The sequence below is a fragment of the Anguilla anguilla genome, chromosome 11, assembly GCF_013347855.1.
Source record: "Anguilla anguilla isolate fAngAng1 chromosome 11, fAngAng1.pri, whole genome shotgun sequence".
In the NCBI taxonomy this organism is placed as follows: Eukaryota; Metazoa; Chordata; class Actinopteri; order Anguilliformes; family Anguillidae; genus Anguilla; species Anguilla anguilla.
The window spans coordinates 16,411,953-16,425,411 of NC_049211.1; the positions used below are offsets into that span (position 1 = coordinate 16,411,953).

Below are 13,459 nucleotides of genomic sequence, written 5' to 3' on the forward strand. Positions count from 1 at the left end.
ATTGTTTTTGGCTGAAATAAACCCTATATTCAGAGCACTGCCAGCTTTAGCTGGTGAGAAAATTCCTCTCTGCCTTCGGTGCAGAATTTGAAAAAGCTTTGACAGGAGACTCCACTCCTGAGTAAGATCAACTTACTCTGCAAATGTACTGACTCAACAGTTGAGTCAGTAAATGCTATTCTGTGAGCTTTTGTCATGGAAGTATTTTTAACCCAGCTGCACCATGAATATTTCATGGGTGGCATCTGGTGTTTTGATGTTTCTGCTAGAGGCGGTATTTAACTCTGTGTCACCTTTGCATGCGGCTGGAAGTGAAATCACAGGTGATGGAGCTGACAGCCGATGCCGTTGGCGTGCGAGATGGACGCGGTGCCCTCTGGTCGTGAGCTGCTCCGCGGCACCGGTTTCCTACGTGACACTCAGGGACCGCTTGGCGTCGGGAGCAGGGGAAGCGGCTGTTTAATTAGCAGTGAATTTGATTGGAGCACTCGTGAGCAGTCCCTCACAGTGCAGGGTTGCCACGGGAGCGAACTGCCAAGTGACGCCTGATAAGGAGTTAGTCTCTACCTCGTCTGTCCCCTTGGAGCTAAAAACTTTCCATGGCACGGTTCTAAAAATGAAACAAAACAAATGTAATAGAGGGTAGGGGGAAATGTGCAAGTCAGACATTTAGATACAACTCCATTTCTAGAAGCTTCTTATGGCTGGACCCCAAGTTGCCAATCCTCTCATAAACCTTTAAATGGCCCAACAACTGAACATTGTTGGGCAATTTAAAAGTATATGAAAATCTGTGAGCCAACATGCATATTTTCCTGGCCCTAGAAGGGCCTGTAGGAGAGATTGTAGGGGCTGGTTGCCAAAAAGCTGAGATATCAATAGTAGTAAAGTTGTGCAATGATTCTTTGAGTAACTAAGGTGTAGTCTACAGCTTAGTTACACAGCAAATGCAGGGTATAGATCTCACCTGCTGCCAGCAACATTTATGACTGTAAATTCATTCAAGGTTGTAGAGGAATTTGTCATTTAATGAGTTGCTCCATCTCTAAACCACATGGGAATGTTTTATTTCACAGTGAGGGAAAGTGCATTCTTGACAGTCAAGGTGAAGTTTACACTGTCTGCTACAGTGGGCTTACTGTGGTCACTTCCATGGTTTGCAATCACATAGGGTGTTCTCATAATAGTTGTTAATGCACAGTAGCAAGTACATTTATCCCAATTTGTTTCAAGTGCATAATTTGTTTCTGCTACGAGTTGATACATGTATAGCTGTAAGACAGTTAATTAAGATCAACACAGATCTGTTGCATGATAGACAGGTTTCCTTTCCAGTGTTTGACAAAATAATACTTTGAAATTATGCATTATTTAAAGAACAAGATGTACATTTAAGATATTAAAAGGAGTAGAATACAATACATAATCATAAGAGGAAAAAAACAAAGCAGTCTTGACTCAAGGGAAGGCACGTGCCTCCCACAGCAATCTAAATCTGGCTCAGAGACATTCACAGGAGTCAATATTTCTTTTGTCACAAGTAGACAAGCTGTTGTTTTTGATAAGTAAATTATTTTGTCACCTATTTTTCTTGTGGATGTGTTTTGTCATTTCCTCCAACCTGCTGTGATTGGGACTATGCCAGTGTCTGTTTTGAGGAAGTTACGTTAGCTCTGCAGCAGAAAAAAACCTCCCTTGCCTTGGTGGATGTGGCAAAGGGCATCACAGCATGGATGTGGCTATTCATTGCAATGCTAGAGGCATAGGCCCAGATTCAGTCTGGTGCAGCATGGCAATCTAGCACAGGAAATGAATTCCAGGCACACTCATCTGTGGTGAAACAGAAAAACAGTGACCAATTTCATTGTTGAATATGTGCTGTGTTTTGTGACAATGTGATGCTCCCAGCCAAATTAATGTCATTATGGTAAGATCCAATGCAACATATATTTTTGACATTACAAAAGGACAAAATCAGATGCCCATTCAATAACATTACTATTTATTTTTGTCCTCAGTATTATTTGATCTGTCTGGTTCAATCAATAAGCATGGAAATCTCTTGATTTTCTCAACAGGAATTTGTGCAGTTCTCCATTCACTTAATGACTGATTAAAACTGAATGTGAAACAAGTAGAACTGCTAAGCAGTCCAATTAGTGTGTGCCACCTTTTATACAGAGGTAAGAGGTAGTTATGTAGAAAAAAGTTGAACAAGGACAGGGACTGAAAATCTTTATAGAAAAATAGGCTTTTATTTAAATTATGCAATGTTGCCTTGATCCCAGCCCATTGTCTTTAAATGTGATGGCAGAACATTCACATTTATTTTTAATCTCAAATTCAGACACTTTTCATAATGCACACACAATACTGTGCACTATACACACTCTTGGGAGTTCTTGGAAAAATGTGTCTGCTATTTGCCATCTTGTAAACTGGATTCTAAAGCTGCCATCTGTGTGAGCATAAGCCATTTTCTGAGATTGCTTACATAGCATTGGTAGCCTAGCCTACCGCTACCACTGTCCCAAGGCCTTACATCACCATGGGGATCCCCTGTACTGAGACACGCAACCAGCTATAAACACACTGCTATATAAGTACAAAAGCCCCTGGTAACGTTCAGCACATGGTCATGCTCATTATACAAAGTTTATTCAAGTATTAATTCACAGTCAGCTATTCTCCATCCTGCTACATACCGTATGTATTGAATTAACTATACTGCTGGCTAGATACACTGAAGAACAGGAAAATTTTACAAATTTTACAAAATTTTGGAAGTAATAATTAACAAAACCCTTGATTGTGTAAAAGTCAGTTTTCTTTTTCTACACTGGACAGCCTTAATGAGAAGTGATGTCAATATACTGTCTGATTGCAGAAGTGTTTTGCTACGGTAGAATTATCGTTAGTATTTTAACTAGTCATTAAAAAAATAGTAATTATGTGCTGCTTTCCCCCGCTATATGACAAACCTACTTTGTGTTATTGAACCATTCTAATTAACAACGTCTTCAACTCCTCAAACTGTATCTTGAATTCTCAGGCTTAAAATTTGCAGTGCATTTTCCACCTTGAGACCCTCTCTGTGAAAGTATTCATCATGATGCGTTTACAGCCATTGTAATTGGATTGGTTTCTTTTCATTGCGGGAATGTAGACATTTGATTTCATTATAATACGCTCATTCATATTCAGAAGCACAGCTATAGTTTCATCTTTTGCAGAGTGCACCTCTCTGAGACTTAGCACATACTTCAAAGAGAGTGTCTACGAGACTGAGAAATGTTCTTTGCATTATGCATCCATTGTTTGCTCAAATAAACATATTTATTAAGAAAAAACATGGTGATATGCAAAGGACTTGAAAGCTTGTTTAATCAAAAAATTGTTAGAGCAATTATTAACAGTATAACCACGCATAACAAAATCCGAATGGTACAGTTTAGTATTTATTAGTCGAACATATTGAACTACTGATGTTAGCCTCCTCAGTTAAATAAAAAAGTATTCAGACAGTGACACAATTTTATTATTTTGGCTTTCGACTCATGCACATTGGATTTGAAGTAAAACAGTGAATATGAGGTTAAAGTGTAGACAGTCAGTTCTTGGCCAGATGTGTTTCTCTGCATCATTAGTTCATGCATAAAAAAGCTGAAGCTGACAGTCTGCAATTTAAAATTGTCTGTACAGAGACAAAACAACAAAAAATGTCACTGTTCCAATACTTTCGCATTTAACAAATACCTCTTTTCTTCGTGGCCTTCTCATTGTAGTGTGATTTTTTTCTGTAGATTGCAGACCCAAGTTATATGATTTATAAGTGGTGCAGTAAAAGAAAAAATACACAGATTCCAAACACATTTTTCAGTTTCATAATGAAGTGTGAAGTGACAAGTCTGTGGGGTGTCTGGTTATTGCAGCAGCACCACAATGTAAAGAGCTTGTTTTGCAGTACTCGTGGCTACATCCCTTTCTACCCCAGTTCTTAGCTGGATGACCAAAGAGTTCCTGACCCATGTCTCTTTCTGAAAGATATAACATATGAGAGAACATGGAAAATTATAAAACATCTGCTGTGATGCTGACTCATTTTCTGTTGTGGTCTGTCTGTCTGTCTGTCTGTCTGTCTATCAGGTCCAGGAGTGGCTGTGCCTGAACTGCCAGATGCAGAGAGCCTTAGGAATGGACATGACGACTCCACGCTCCAAGAGTCAGCAGCAGATCCACTCTCCTTCTCACCAAGCCAAACCAGAGCCCCAGCTCCAGCCCAAGCCCCAGGTCCAGCCGCAACCGCAGCCCAAACTCCAGCCTCAGTCTCAGCCCCAGCCAAAACCCCAACCCCAGAAACAACCCCAAGAGCAGCCCCTGGCCAAAGCTCAAGCCAAGACCCAGCCCCACTCACAGGCCTACCCCCAGTCCCAGCCTCAGGCCTACCCGCAGTCCAAGCCTCAGGCTTTCCCCCAGTCCCAGCCTCAGGCTTTCCCCCAGTCCCAGCCTCAGGCCTACCCGCAGTCCCAGCCTCAGGCCTACCCGCAGTCCCAGCCTCAGGCCTACCCGCAGTCCCAGCCTCAGGCCTACCCGCAGTCCCAGCCTTCCCCAGTCCTGCACAGACACACCGGGCCAGCCCCTGCCTCCCAGCCAGGGCCCCATGGCGGGCCCGCATCTCAGCACACCAGGCCCGACCCCCAAGCCTATCGGGGGCCGGCCAGTCAGTCACAGGCGCCCGGCAGGCAGGACCCCATGGCCAGAGGCCCGATCCAGGGAATGGCCAAGGCGCCGTCCCAACCGGACCTGTCCCGCTCTTCTCCCCTGCATCAGCCGAGCCGCCAGGACCAGATCCGCAGCGCCGGGAGCTCCCCCGCCAGGCAGCCGGCCCCGCCCCAGGAGCAGCCGCAGGATGGCCTGACTAAGCTGTTTGGTTTCGGGGCGTCGCTCCTAAACCAGGCCAGCACCCTCATTTCGGCGGACCCCGCGCAGGGCACGCAGCCTCAGCAGCCCCCTGCCCGGGGGGCCCCGAAAGTGGTTTTCAGCGACGCCACCTCGTCAGGCAAACCCCAGGGCCCTGCCGCTGCGCCCGGGGTGGTCCCAGGCAAGCCGGGGGGAGCCCCGTTCCACGCGGGGCCGCACGCTCCGCCTCAGCAGCAGCCCGCGGCCCATCAGCAGCCGCCGCACAAGCAGCAGCCCCCGCAGCAGCAGCCACAGGCCAGGCGCGAACCCGCCCACAAGCCCCCGGAGCCAGAGAAGCCCAAGGTCAACTGTCCGCTGTGCAAGACCGAGCTGAACATCGGCAGCACGCAGCCTCCCAACTACAATTCCTGCACACAGTGCCACACCCAGGTCTGCAACCTGTGTGGATTCAACCCCACGCCCCATCTGGTTGAGGTAAGAGAATTTGAATTTGACCACCCCCCACCCTCACCCAACCTCATAGCTGGCAATTGCTTCCTGCCAGGCACAGGAGCCAACACGAGGCTCCAGATAGCCAAGAGTGACCAGATTCAATTTTTTTCCTGATGCCCTTGTCATACCATTCATGGCGACGGTTCTGTTTTCTTTAGGCATGCACAATGTCATGCTGTTATTCACAGCAGTTGAACTTGACACAGGCTTGTCAGGTTGCAAGCTGCGTGTGAAGAAATTCCGCCTTACAATTCAATATTTTTTTCAACTGATGAAAACCATTTTTTTCTAATGAATGCTGCCTCAAGAGTCTGTGTTTCAAAGAGTCAACATTGGGCCATTACTCTAGATGGAACTGTAACAACCAGAAAAACGCAAAACATTTAAATTTCAATCAGACGTTTCAATTTGTGTTCAACAGAGTCGTTCCTTAAACTGATAGCATGTCGCTCTCAAACCAGAGAAATTACAGCATGTAGACTGAAGGAAGAAATAAAAGGCAGAAAATACCTTTTCCCTCGCTGTTCTTTTCTGAAGATAGAGGCACAGTCCTTGAAAACATTCTGTACATTAATGAATTCTGCGAGAAGGATGCTGTGTGGAGCAGCAGTGATAAATAGTAAACATAGCTGGCTGACTGACAGGTCCTGGAGATATGAGGCTGACTGCTGTGACATATCTTTGGCATTTTTTTGGCATATGAGTACTATACCACAGAACCATTAACAGTGTGCCAATAGAAGTGATGTCTGTGCTTCATATGGGCTGTGACTCCTACCTGTTTAAAGGCAGCTAGCACACATAAAAAATAGTAGTTTAAAAACCCCAATCACAATGTGTGTGTGCGTATGTGAGTATGCATGCGTGCATGTGTGTGTGCGTGCGTGCGTGTGTGTGTATGTGTGCACATGTATGTCTGTGTGTGCGCATGTGTGTGTGTGTGTGTGTGTATGTGTGTGCGCGTGTGTGTGTGTGTCTGTGTGTGTATGTATATGTGTGCATGTGTGGGGGGATGAGTGTGTGCGTGTTTGTGTGTGTATATGTGTGCGTGTGTGTGTTTGTGTGGGGGGATGAGTGTGTGCGTGTGCGTGTGTGTGTATGTGTGTGTGGGGATGAGTGCTGAGATGGCAGAGCCTGGGCAGAGGGAGATAAGAACCTCAGCTCAGGCACAGATACTCTGCAATGTTCCCGTCACGCTGAGGTAAAAATAACCAACACAGGCATCTAATGGGATCTTTCCCAGAGAAAGCGAAAAGGCAAGGGAGAGCAAGGACTGCATCTGGGGTGCCACGCCAGTTCAGTATAAACCTCATTTAATTTAGCGCTCAGCTAATTGTGCATGTTACTTGTGACATACATGAAACTCTAATATGCAGCTAACGTCAAAATGAAAAAAGGCCCCTATGCATTCAGAAAAAATCCCCACTGCTCTTGTTGTTATTAATTTGCATATTAGACACCCGTCTCCTAGGTGACTTTTAAGTCTTACACTTGCCACAGTTGAATATTTAGAGAGTGAAGAGAAGCACTTCACTTAAGTGCATGAGAGATATGTCTTACCTGGGATTCAAACTGCCCACAAACTGCAGTAAATTGCACCACAGGGGGTGTTATGTCACGTTCTAAACATCAGGCCCCTCTGCCTTTCCCAACATGTTCCATGCCAATCCCCTCCCTCGTCTCAGGTCAGAAAACAGAGGGCCATTAATTGGCCTTGTGGTATTAATTAGCTTAACAAGCCTCTCCTCATTTGCCCAGTGAATGAATGCATTTGCCTCTGATTAATCAGCCTTTCAAAGAGATTGTGTGCATATTGTGATGTGTGGTGTAACATCTCACACGGTGGGCATATTCGGCCACAGTGGCCTCACCGATAGCAGCCCTGCTTTGACTGAACCTCTCTGCCTCAGACAGGGCCCGCTGACAGGGCCCACTGCTTTGCATGTGTGTCTAATGTGTATAAATGATTCATTCAAAAAAAAACCATTGGAATTTTTCCCCCTCTCAGCAGTCCTTGGGAGCGATTGAACGTGTGTTCGGAGAACGTGTGGCAGCAAAGGAAATACTGCTCGCTCTGTTCTCTTGAGCCTTGCACTAAATCAGAATTAAGACATAATAAATGCAGCACTCTTCCGTGCATCGCATCAGTGGCCTTGAAAGAAGTGTGAGAATACCACAAAGACACCACCGTACACCTCTGCTTCTGGTCCCAGGGGACCTCTTGACCTGAACAGCAGCCGCTGGAAACGTAATGCATTCCTCCTCCATAAATGGCCTCACAACAAGAGTGCTCGGCTTGCTTTATGTCCCATTATCTGAAAGAGATCTGTCTCAGGTCTGGAGTTTTGCTGAAATGAGTTATGCTTGGGGCTCTTCAGTTGTGACCCTGTGTAATATTCTTCCCGATACAGCGGGTGGAGGAGCTAGCACAGCCAACCAGGAGGAACAGGTGAAATGGGGAAAAAAAAGCCAGGAGGTAGATTTTATGCATTGTGTTGAAGTTTGTGTACTCGCACAAATGTTTTACTCCTTGCATTGCTAGTGATGAAACAATTTCCCATACAGAGAAGGAAATAACTTTTCGTGTCTTAGTAAGAGATGACGAATAGTGGAAAGAATGGTGTTTCTGTACATTGAACTCAAATGCCATCTGTAATGGTGTATGGTCAGTTTGGCTATATCGTACGGTGTAATTTTGGGGCTCAGAATTATGCATTTTGGTTAGTGTAGTGTGTGGCGTGCATTTGGAATGCACACTAAAGTGATGATATTTGGCCTTGAAACAGCTTGAAACAGGTCGTTCTTTGCCCAGTACTGCCGAAAATAAAATGGCGGCATTCAAGACGAAATCCCATTAAGTTTCTTTGCAATCAGACTTCAGAGAAGTATGATTATGCAAATCAAGCAAAAATGAATGCTAGCAGTAATAGCAGCCTTTCATTAAGCCTGCTAAGGTTTTTGAGGGAATTGTTAGTCTCCCTGTCAGGCCAGCTGCTCAAGTGATGTTAAAATGGAAGAGAGGATATTGTGCTATAATTTGTCAGCCAAATATAGCTATTCTACTGCCTGTATGAATGTGACAAATGAGTTCTGTGGCGTGCAAAACTTTCTGAATAATATCTCCCTGCTTGGTTGCCTTTTAAAAGTATTCGGCATCAATCTTGGTTTCCTTTGCTGGTCGTTCTTCATCCACAGTTGTTTAAAATTCTGTTCCCACTCCCGCATCATTTAGATCTCTGTTTTATGACAGCATGCCAGGGTTTCAAATTTTCACTTCCAACTCCTCGAGGCTGCAGCAGCTTGAAGTGTCTCTTTGCAATTTATTCTAAAAGCCAGGTGCAGCCCACACAGCTTTTAGTGTTTCCATTCTCTGATCCCTTTGGTCTTGTGCCTGTAATGCATCACCCTCCGGTCCACACCTTCAGCTTACTATCCCCGTTCTTCCTACAACAGAATGATGTCTGGGTCTGACCCTACATTTAATAGTTTGCTTTTTTTGCATTTAGCAGTGCACGTAACTCCATAGCCCATGCGTACTGAAAAAGCAGGTTTTCACACGTCCGTATCTGCCCGGAGTTCTGTTTTATGTACCATACTGACTATGATATGCCGCACATTTGAATCTTCTTCATCTAACATTTAATTGTTTTCCAACTTAAAAAAAATAATTATTTTTTACACGAATTGATTTGTTTTTAATCAGCTTCATGGGATTTTAAGGAAGTGAATTACTTCTGTACACACAAACACCCTATGGTCAGATGCTCTGGAACACAGGATAAAAATGAGAAAATGTACACATTAGTGCTACTTGTAAGCGCAGCATAATAGCTGCCTCCACCTTTTCAAAGGATGTATTGTAAAGGCAGGGTAGTATTTCAGTGAAATAAAATTAAGCTTGTTCTCCTGAAAAAGTTGTGTGTGTTTCAATGTTATTTTTCATGTTGGTTGCTGAAGACACCGTAGTCACTAGAAAATGTCATGCTAATTTTCATGTGAGTAAGCCTCTCTGAGCTGGTAGTGGTATAGGGTTGTGGGGCAAGCCCATTGAGGGGAGTCTGCAGTAATAGCTGCAACTGAAAGAGATATTATTGTGCCAGAACCGGTGCCAGGAGATAAGTGATGTGTGAGAGGCAATTTGGCATCTAAGACCCTCCCCATGTTGTCCTGGTTCACTGACCTGATGTCAAGAAGGATCATTTACCAAAGGTACACTTACAGAGTTGGAGTCCATTGAGACACGGGATTAAAGGAAGCTGTATTTTTTATTACCAGATAAAATGTCGGAAGTCCATCAGAGTCCACATCAATCCCAGGACTGAGGTTCACAGTTTAATTGCTTAATTAGTGGCAAGTAAAAATTAATATGCCTATTAAAAAGGTAATTGAAAGATACAGAGGTTGCAAAGGCGTGAACCCATAGCCAATATGTTTGCACTGCTTCCATCACCAATAAAGGCTCTTGAGCAAGGTAGGATGAACTTGCACTTAGAAAGTGTATCTTTAGACAAGGATATTTCTTCTTGATTTTGATCTTCCTGCAATTGGCTCAGCCTTCATCCTGACCTATTGCCATCTTGTTTATCCCTGCAGGGGAACTCTGGGGTTTCCTCTAATTAATTGTATTAACCTTTCTACCTTGGAGGCTTAACTACTGCAGGGGATTTTCAGTGGGGTTTCTGTCAATCAGTCAGTCATTCACTTTTTAGCTTTGCATCCAACTGGCCCTGATGGGCCTTTGGTTTCAGCCTGGACAAAGACAGCTGATCATGCCCAGGAAAAATCGTGTTGTTGATTCAGGGTAAGTGGGTTAATGAGGGTGCACTGGTGTGCCAGATGTATTAATTGTTCAAACACCTGGGAAGACACATTTGTCCATCATGATAGTAGCTGTCTCCATTTTCTCAGCTAGTGGAACACACCTGTGGCAGCTTGAAAATAAAGGTGTACAGTTATGAAACCATTATGAAATGTCATGAAAATGAAGTTTTCATTTTTTGTAAAGGTTTCTGAAATGTGGTAATATATATGGTGGCTGTATTTTCAACAAGAGACTCCATTATGAAAGTAAAAATTCAAAATTTTAGTATAGTAAAAACTCAAAATACATAACAATGTAAAGAAAGCAATAGTGCATAGCAATAAAATAAAACAAGTGTGATAAAAAGTGGGTGGACTGTGGAACAGTCTGTGAAGTGAGAAATTTTCAGTGGGGTGGGTGTGGGATTTGGGACCAATGGTGATTAATTCCGATTTTTCACAGTTTAGTTTGACAGTGAGATTACATCCAGTGTTTGATTTCAGTTATGCAGTTTGTGAGAGTGGGTAGCTGTTTTAATCGTTGAGTGTCATCTGCATAGGAGTGGAAGTGGAGACCATGATGATGGATAATGTGATGAAGGGGAAGCATGTTGAGGATAAACAGGAGAGGGCCTAGCACCTAACCTTGGGGGACACCATGGGAGACTAGGGCTATGTCAGATTTGCAGTTGTTGATGTTAATAAACTGATGTCTATCTGAAAGGTATGATTTCAACCAGGAGAGTGCTGTGCCAGTAGTGTTAATGGAGGACTCAAGCCGGGAGCGGAGGATGGAATGGTTGATGGTGTCGAAGACGATTGAGAAGGATTAGAATACAAAGGGAACTACAATCAGATGAGAGAAGGAGGTCATTGGGGACTTTGAGAACAGCTATTTCAGTGCTGTGCAGTGATCTGAAACCAGACTGAAACTGTTTGTTTAGATTATTTGATTCAAGATTATGTATTAACTGTGATGCAACTACTTGTTCCAGAATATTGGACAGAAATGGGAGGTTGGAGATGGGCCTGTTGTTACAGGGTCAAGGCCAGATTTTTTGAGGATGGGAGTAACAGCAGCAAGCTTTACCAGAGGAGAGTGAGGAGTTCATTACTGCAGTGGTCAGTGGGCTGATTGTGGGTAGACAGGTCTTGACTGAGGGGAATGGGATAGGTTTTCTTTTCTTTATCAGTTGTTTGAATCTCTGGGTGCCCAGCTGTGATTTATCCAGTGGCCTGCTCTTGGGCATGTGGAGGTGCACATACAAATGTGTTTCAATCTGACAGGATAGGCATGTATGAATAGAATACAAGCCTTAGGATTGCCAGTGAGGAAGGGTTTCACTTGGCAGAGTAACCCATGCCTCATCATGCAACAGTGGCTCCTCAGATCAATTGTTGTCTGCAGTCTGCTGTATCAGCTTGATTTTAAAGACACAAATAACACAAATCCCAGAGTTGTAATAGTAGTGGATGCCATGCCTCACTTTCCCCCTCATCGTTAGTGTCACCATATGATGAAAAGGACTGTGTGTGTAGGGATGACTGTAAATATGAGAAACCGTCTTTGTTGATTGAATAAAGCTACTCATTGTCTTGGAGAGGCTTTAGTCACTCTGGGTGTTGTTTCAATGGGCTGTGCTGTATCAGATTTACCTCAGCTTTCTCTCTAATCTATGAGCTAAAATTCAGCAGGCACACTGTACGCATTCTCAGCTTTGCACAGACAGAAGGTCATGCGTTCTGGCCAGTGAAAACAGTCACTCACTGAGCGTGACTGCAAGGCCCAGTGAATCAGCTGAGCTTGAATATGATTCACTGGCGTGTATTCCTCCCGGTTTAGTCCTTTGCAGCCTTTCTGTTCTTCTGCCCGGTTTCGTGATGTTCACTAATGCACTTTTATGTTATTTTAAGATTGAATATTGAATTGGATACAGTTTTTTTCCCATTAAAAATTTCTTTATGTAAAATATTCTCTCCTTCATAAAGTTTGCCTCTGGACTTTGAGTGATCATACTTGGCTGGTCTGGAGGCTTAGTCAAATAGACAGCTTAATCAAATAGTCCCTGTTTCTTTCGATGTTTTTTTTTTATTGGCAGATTTATTTTTCCACAAGAGGTGTTTTGCAAAAAAGGGTGTAAGAAGCAGTGGTTGTATAGTGCAGTATTCTTATTCAATCAGTTTTACAATGTATATAGCTCATTTACTAGGACTTAATCCACAGCTAACCACCATTAACAAGAATTTGCCCATAAAACCTAGACATCTTAACCTATGCCTGTCCAAGACCTTACATCTACTTTATATTTACACAAGGGATTTTTCATCCAGTTGTTAAGCATAAACAAACACAATTTTCTTTTCATAAAAATTCATATATTATTTTGCTATCTTACCATTATTTATTTTCCATGCAATATTCCTAGGAATAATTATATATAAGACAATATTCTGCAAGTAGCCTATATATTTAATTTGGTTATCTCAAAATTACTTTAGGGGATATTAATTTGTTCAAAATTAATCTCACTTCACTAAAAACAACGGATGCTTAATGATTTTGTGAAATAATCCAAATATTATTTACTTTCTGACTGATGTGAAACTGAAACAAAGGTCAACTCAAGTGACAGAAAAAATATTAATTTCACAATTTCTTCACCACTGTAGCCCCCCCCCCCCCCCTTAACTAAATATTACATTATGATCTATATTTTAGCGTGATACTTATAAAAGTTTAGAGCTTACAACTAAAGTTAATTCTGATATTTTTCATGTTTTTATGTAATGCACCATCCCACTGCGTGACCTATAAACCCCTGATTGAATTGAATAAAATCGTTAACATATCTCTGACACTTTGATACCATTAATCTCTAGCTTATTATCCGAGAACTAAAAATATTCCATCATTATTTTTCATCAGAAAAGCATAGTTTTCACCCTTTTTAATGTATTTTTGTCACAGTATATTAATTTGGCAGTAAATTACTTTTAGGGATGTACGCATTAGCTACAGATCACTAATCTGGGAGGGGAGAGGAGGTGGTAGTGGGGTAAACAGTTTGTGAACGCAAATGTTGAATGTGTCTTATAAAGGCCTTGTACAGAATTGGATCTGACTCTGAGGACTCAGGAGACAAGCTGGGATAGATACAGCAGATGTGATATTATGAATACAACCGCAAAAACATATGAGGATGAAAAAGCTGGTTATCAATAATTCGGAATGTGATGAGATAGAAAT

General features: G+C 42.9%; 1 protein-coding gene across 4 annotated transcripts in view; it reads left to right on the plus strand.

The window, feature by feature from the left end:
* Positions 1–13,459, plus strand: part of bsna (bassoon presynaptic cytomatrix protein a) — a 135,539-nt gene that overhangs the window by 37,167 nt on the left and 84,913 nt on the right. For all 4 annotated transcript variants that reach the window (XM_035383007.1, XM_035383004.1, XM_035383003.1 and 1 more), the window contains exon 3: positions 4,147–5,394. In XM_035383007.1, the coding sequence (XP_035238898.1) occupies positions 4,147–5,394 (1,248 nt within the window). The remainder of the gene's footprint in view (positions 1–4,146; positions 5,395–13,459) is intronic.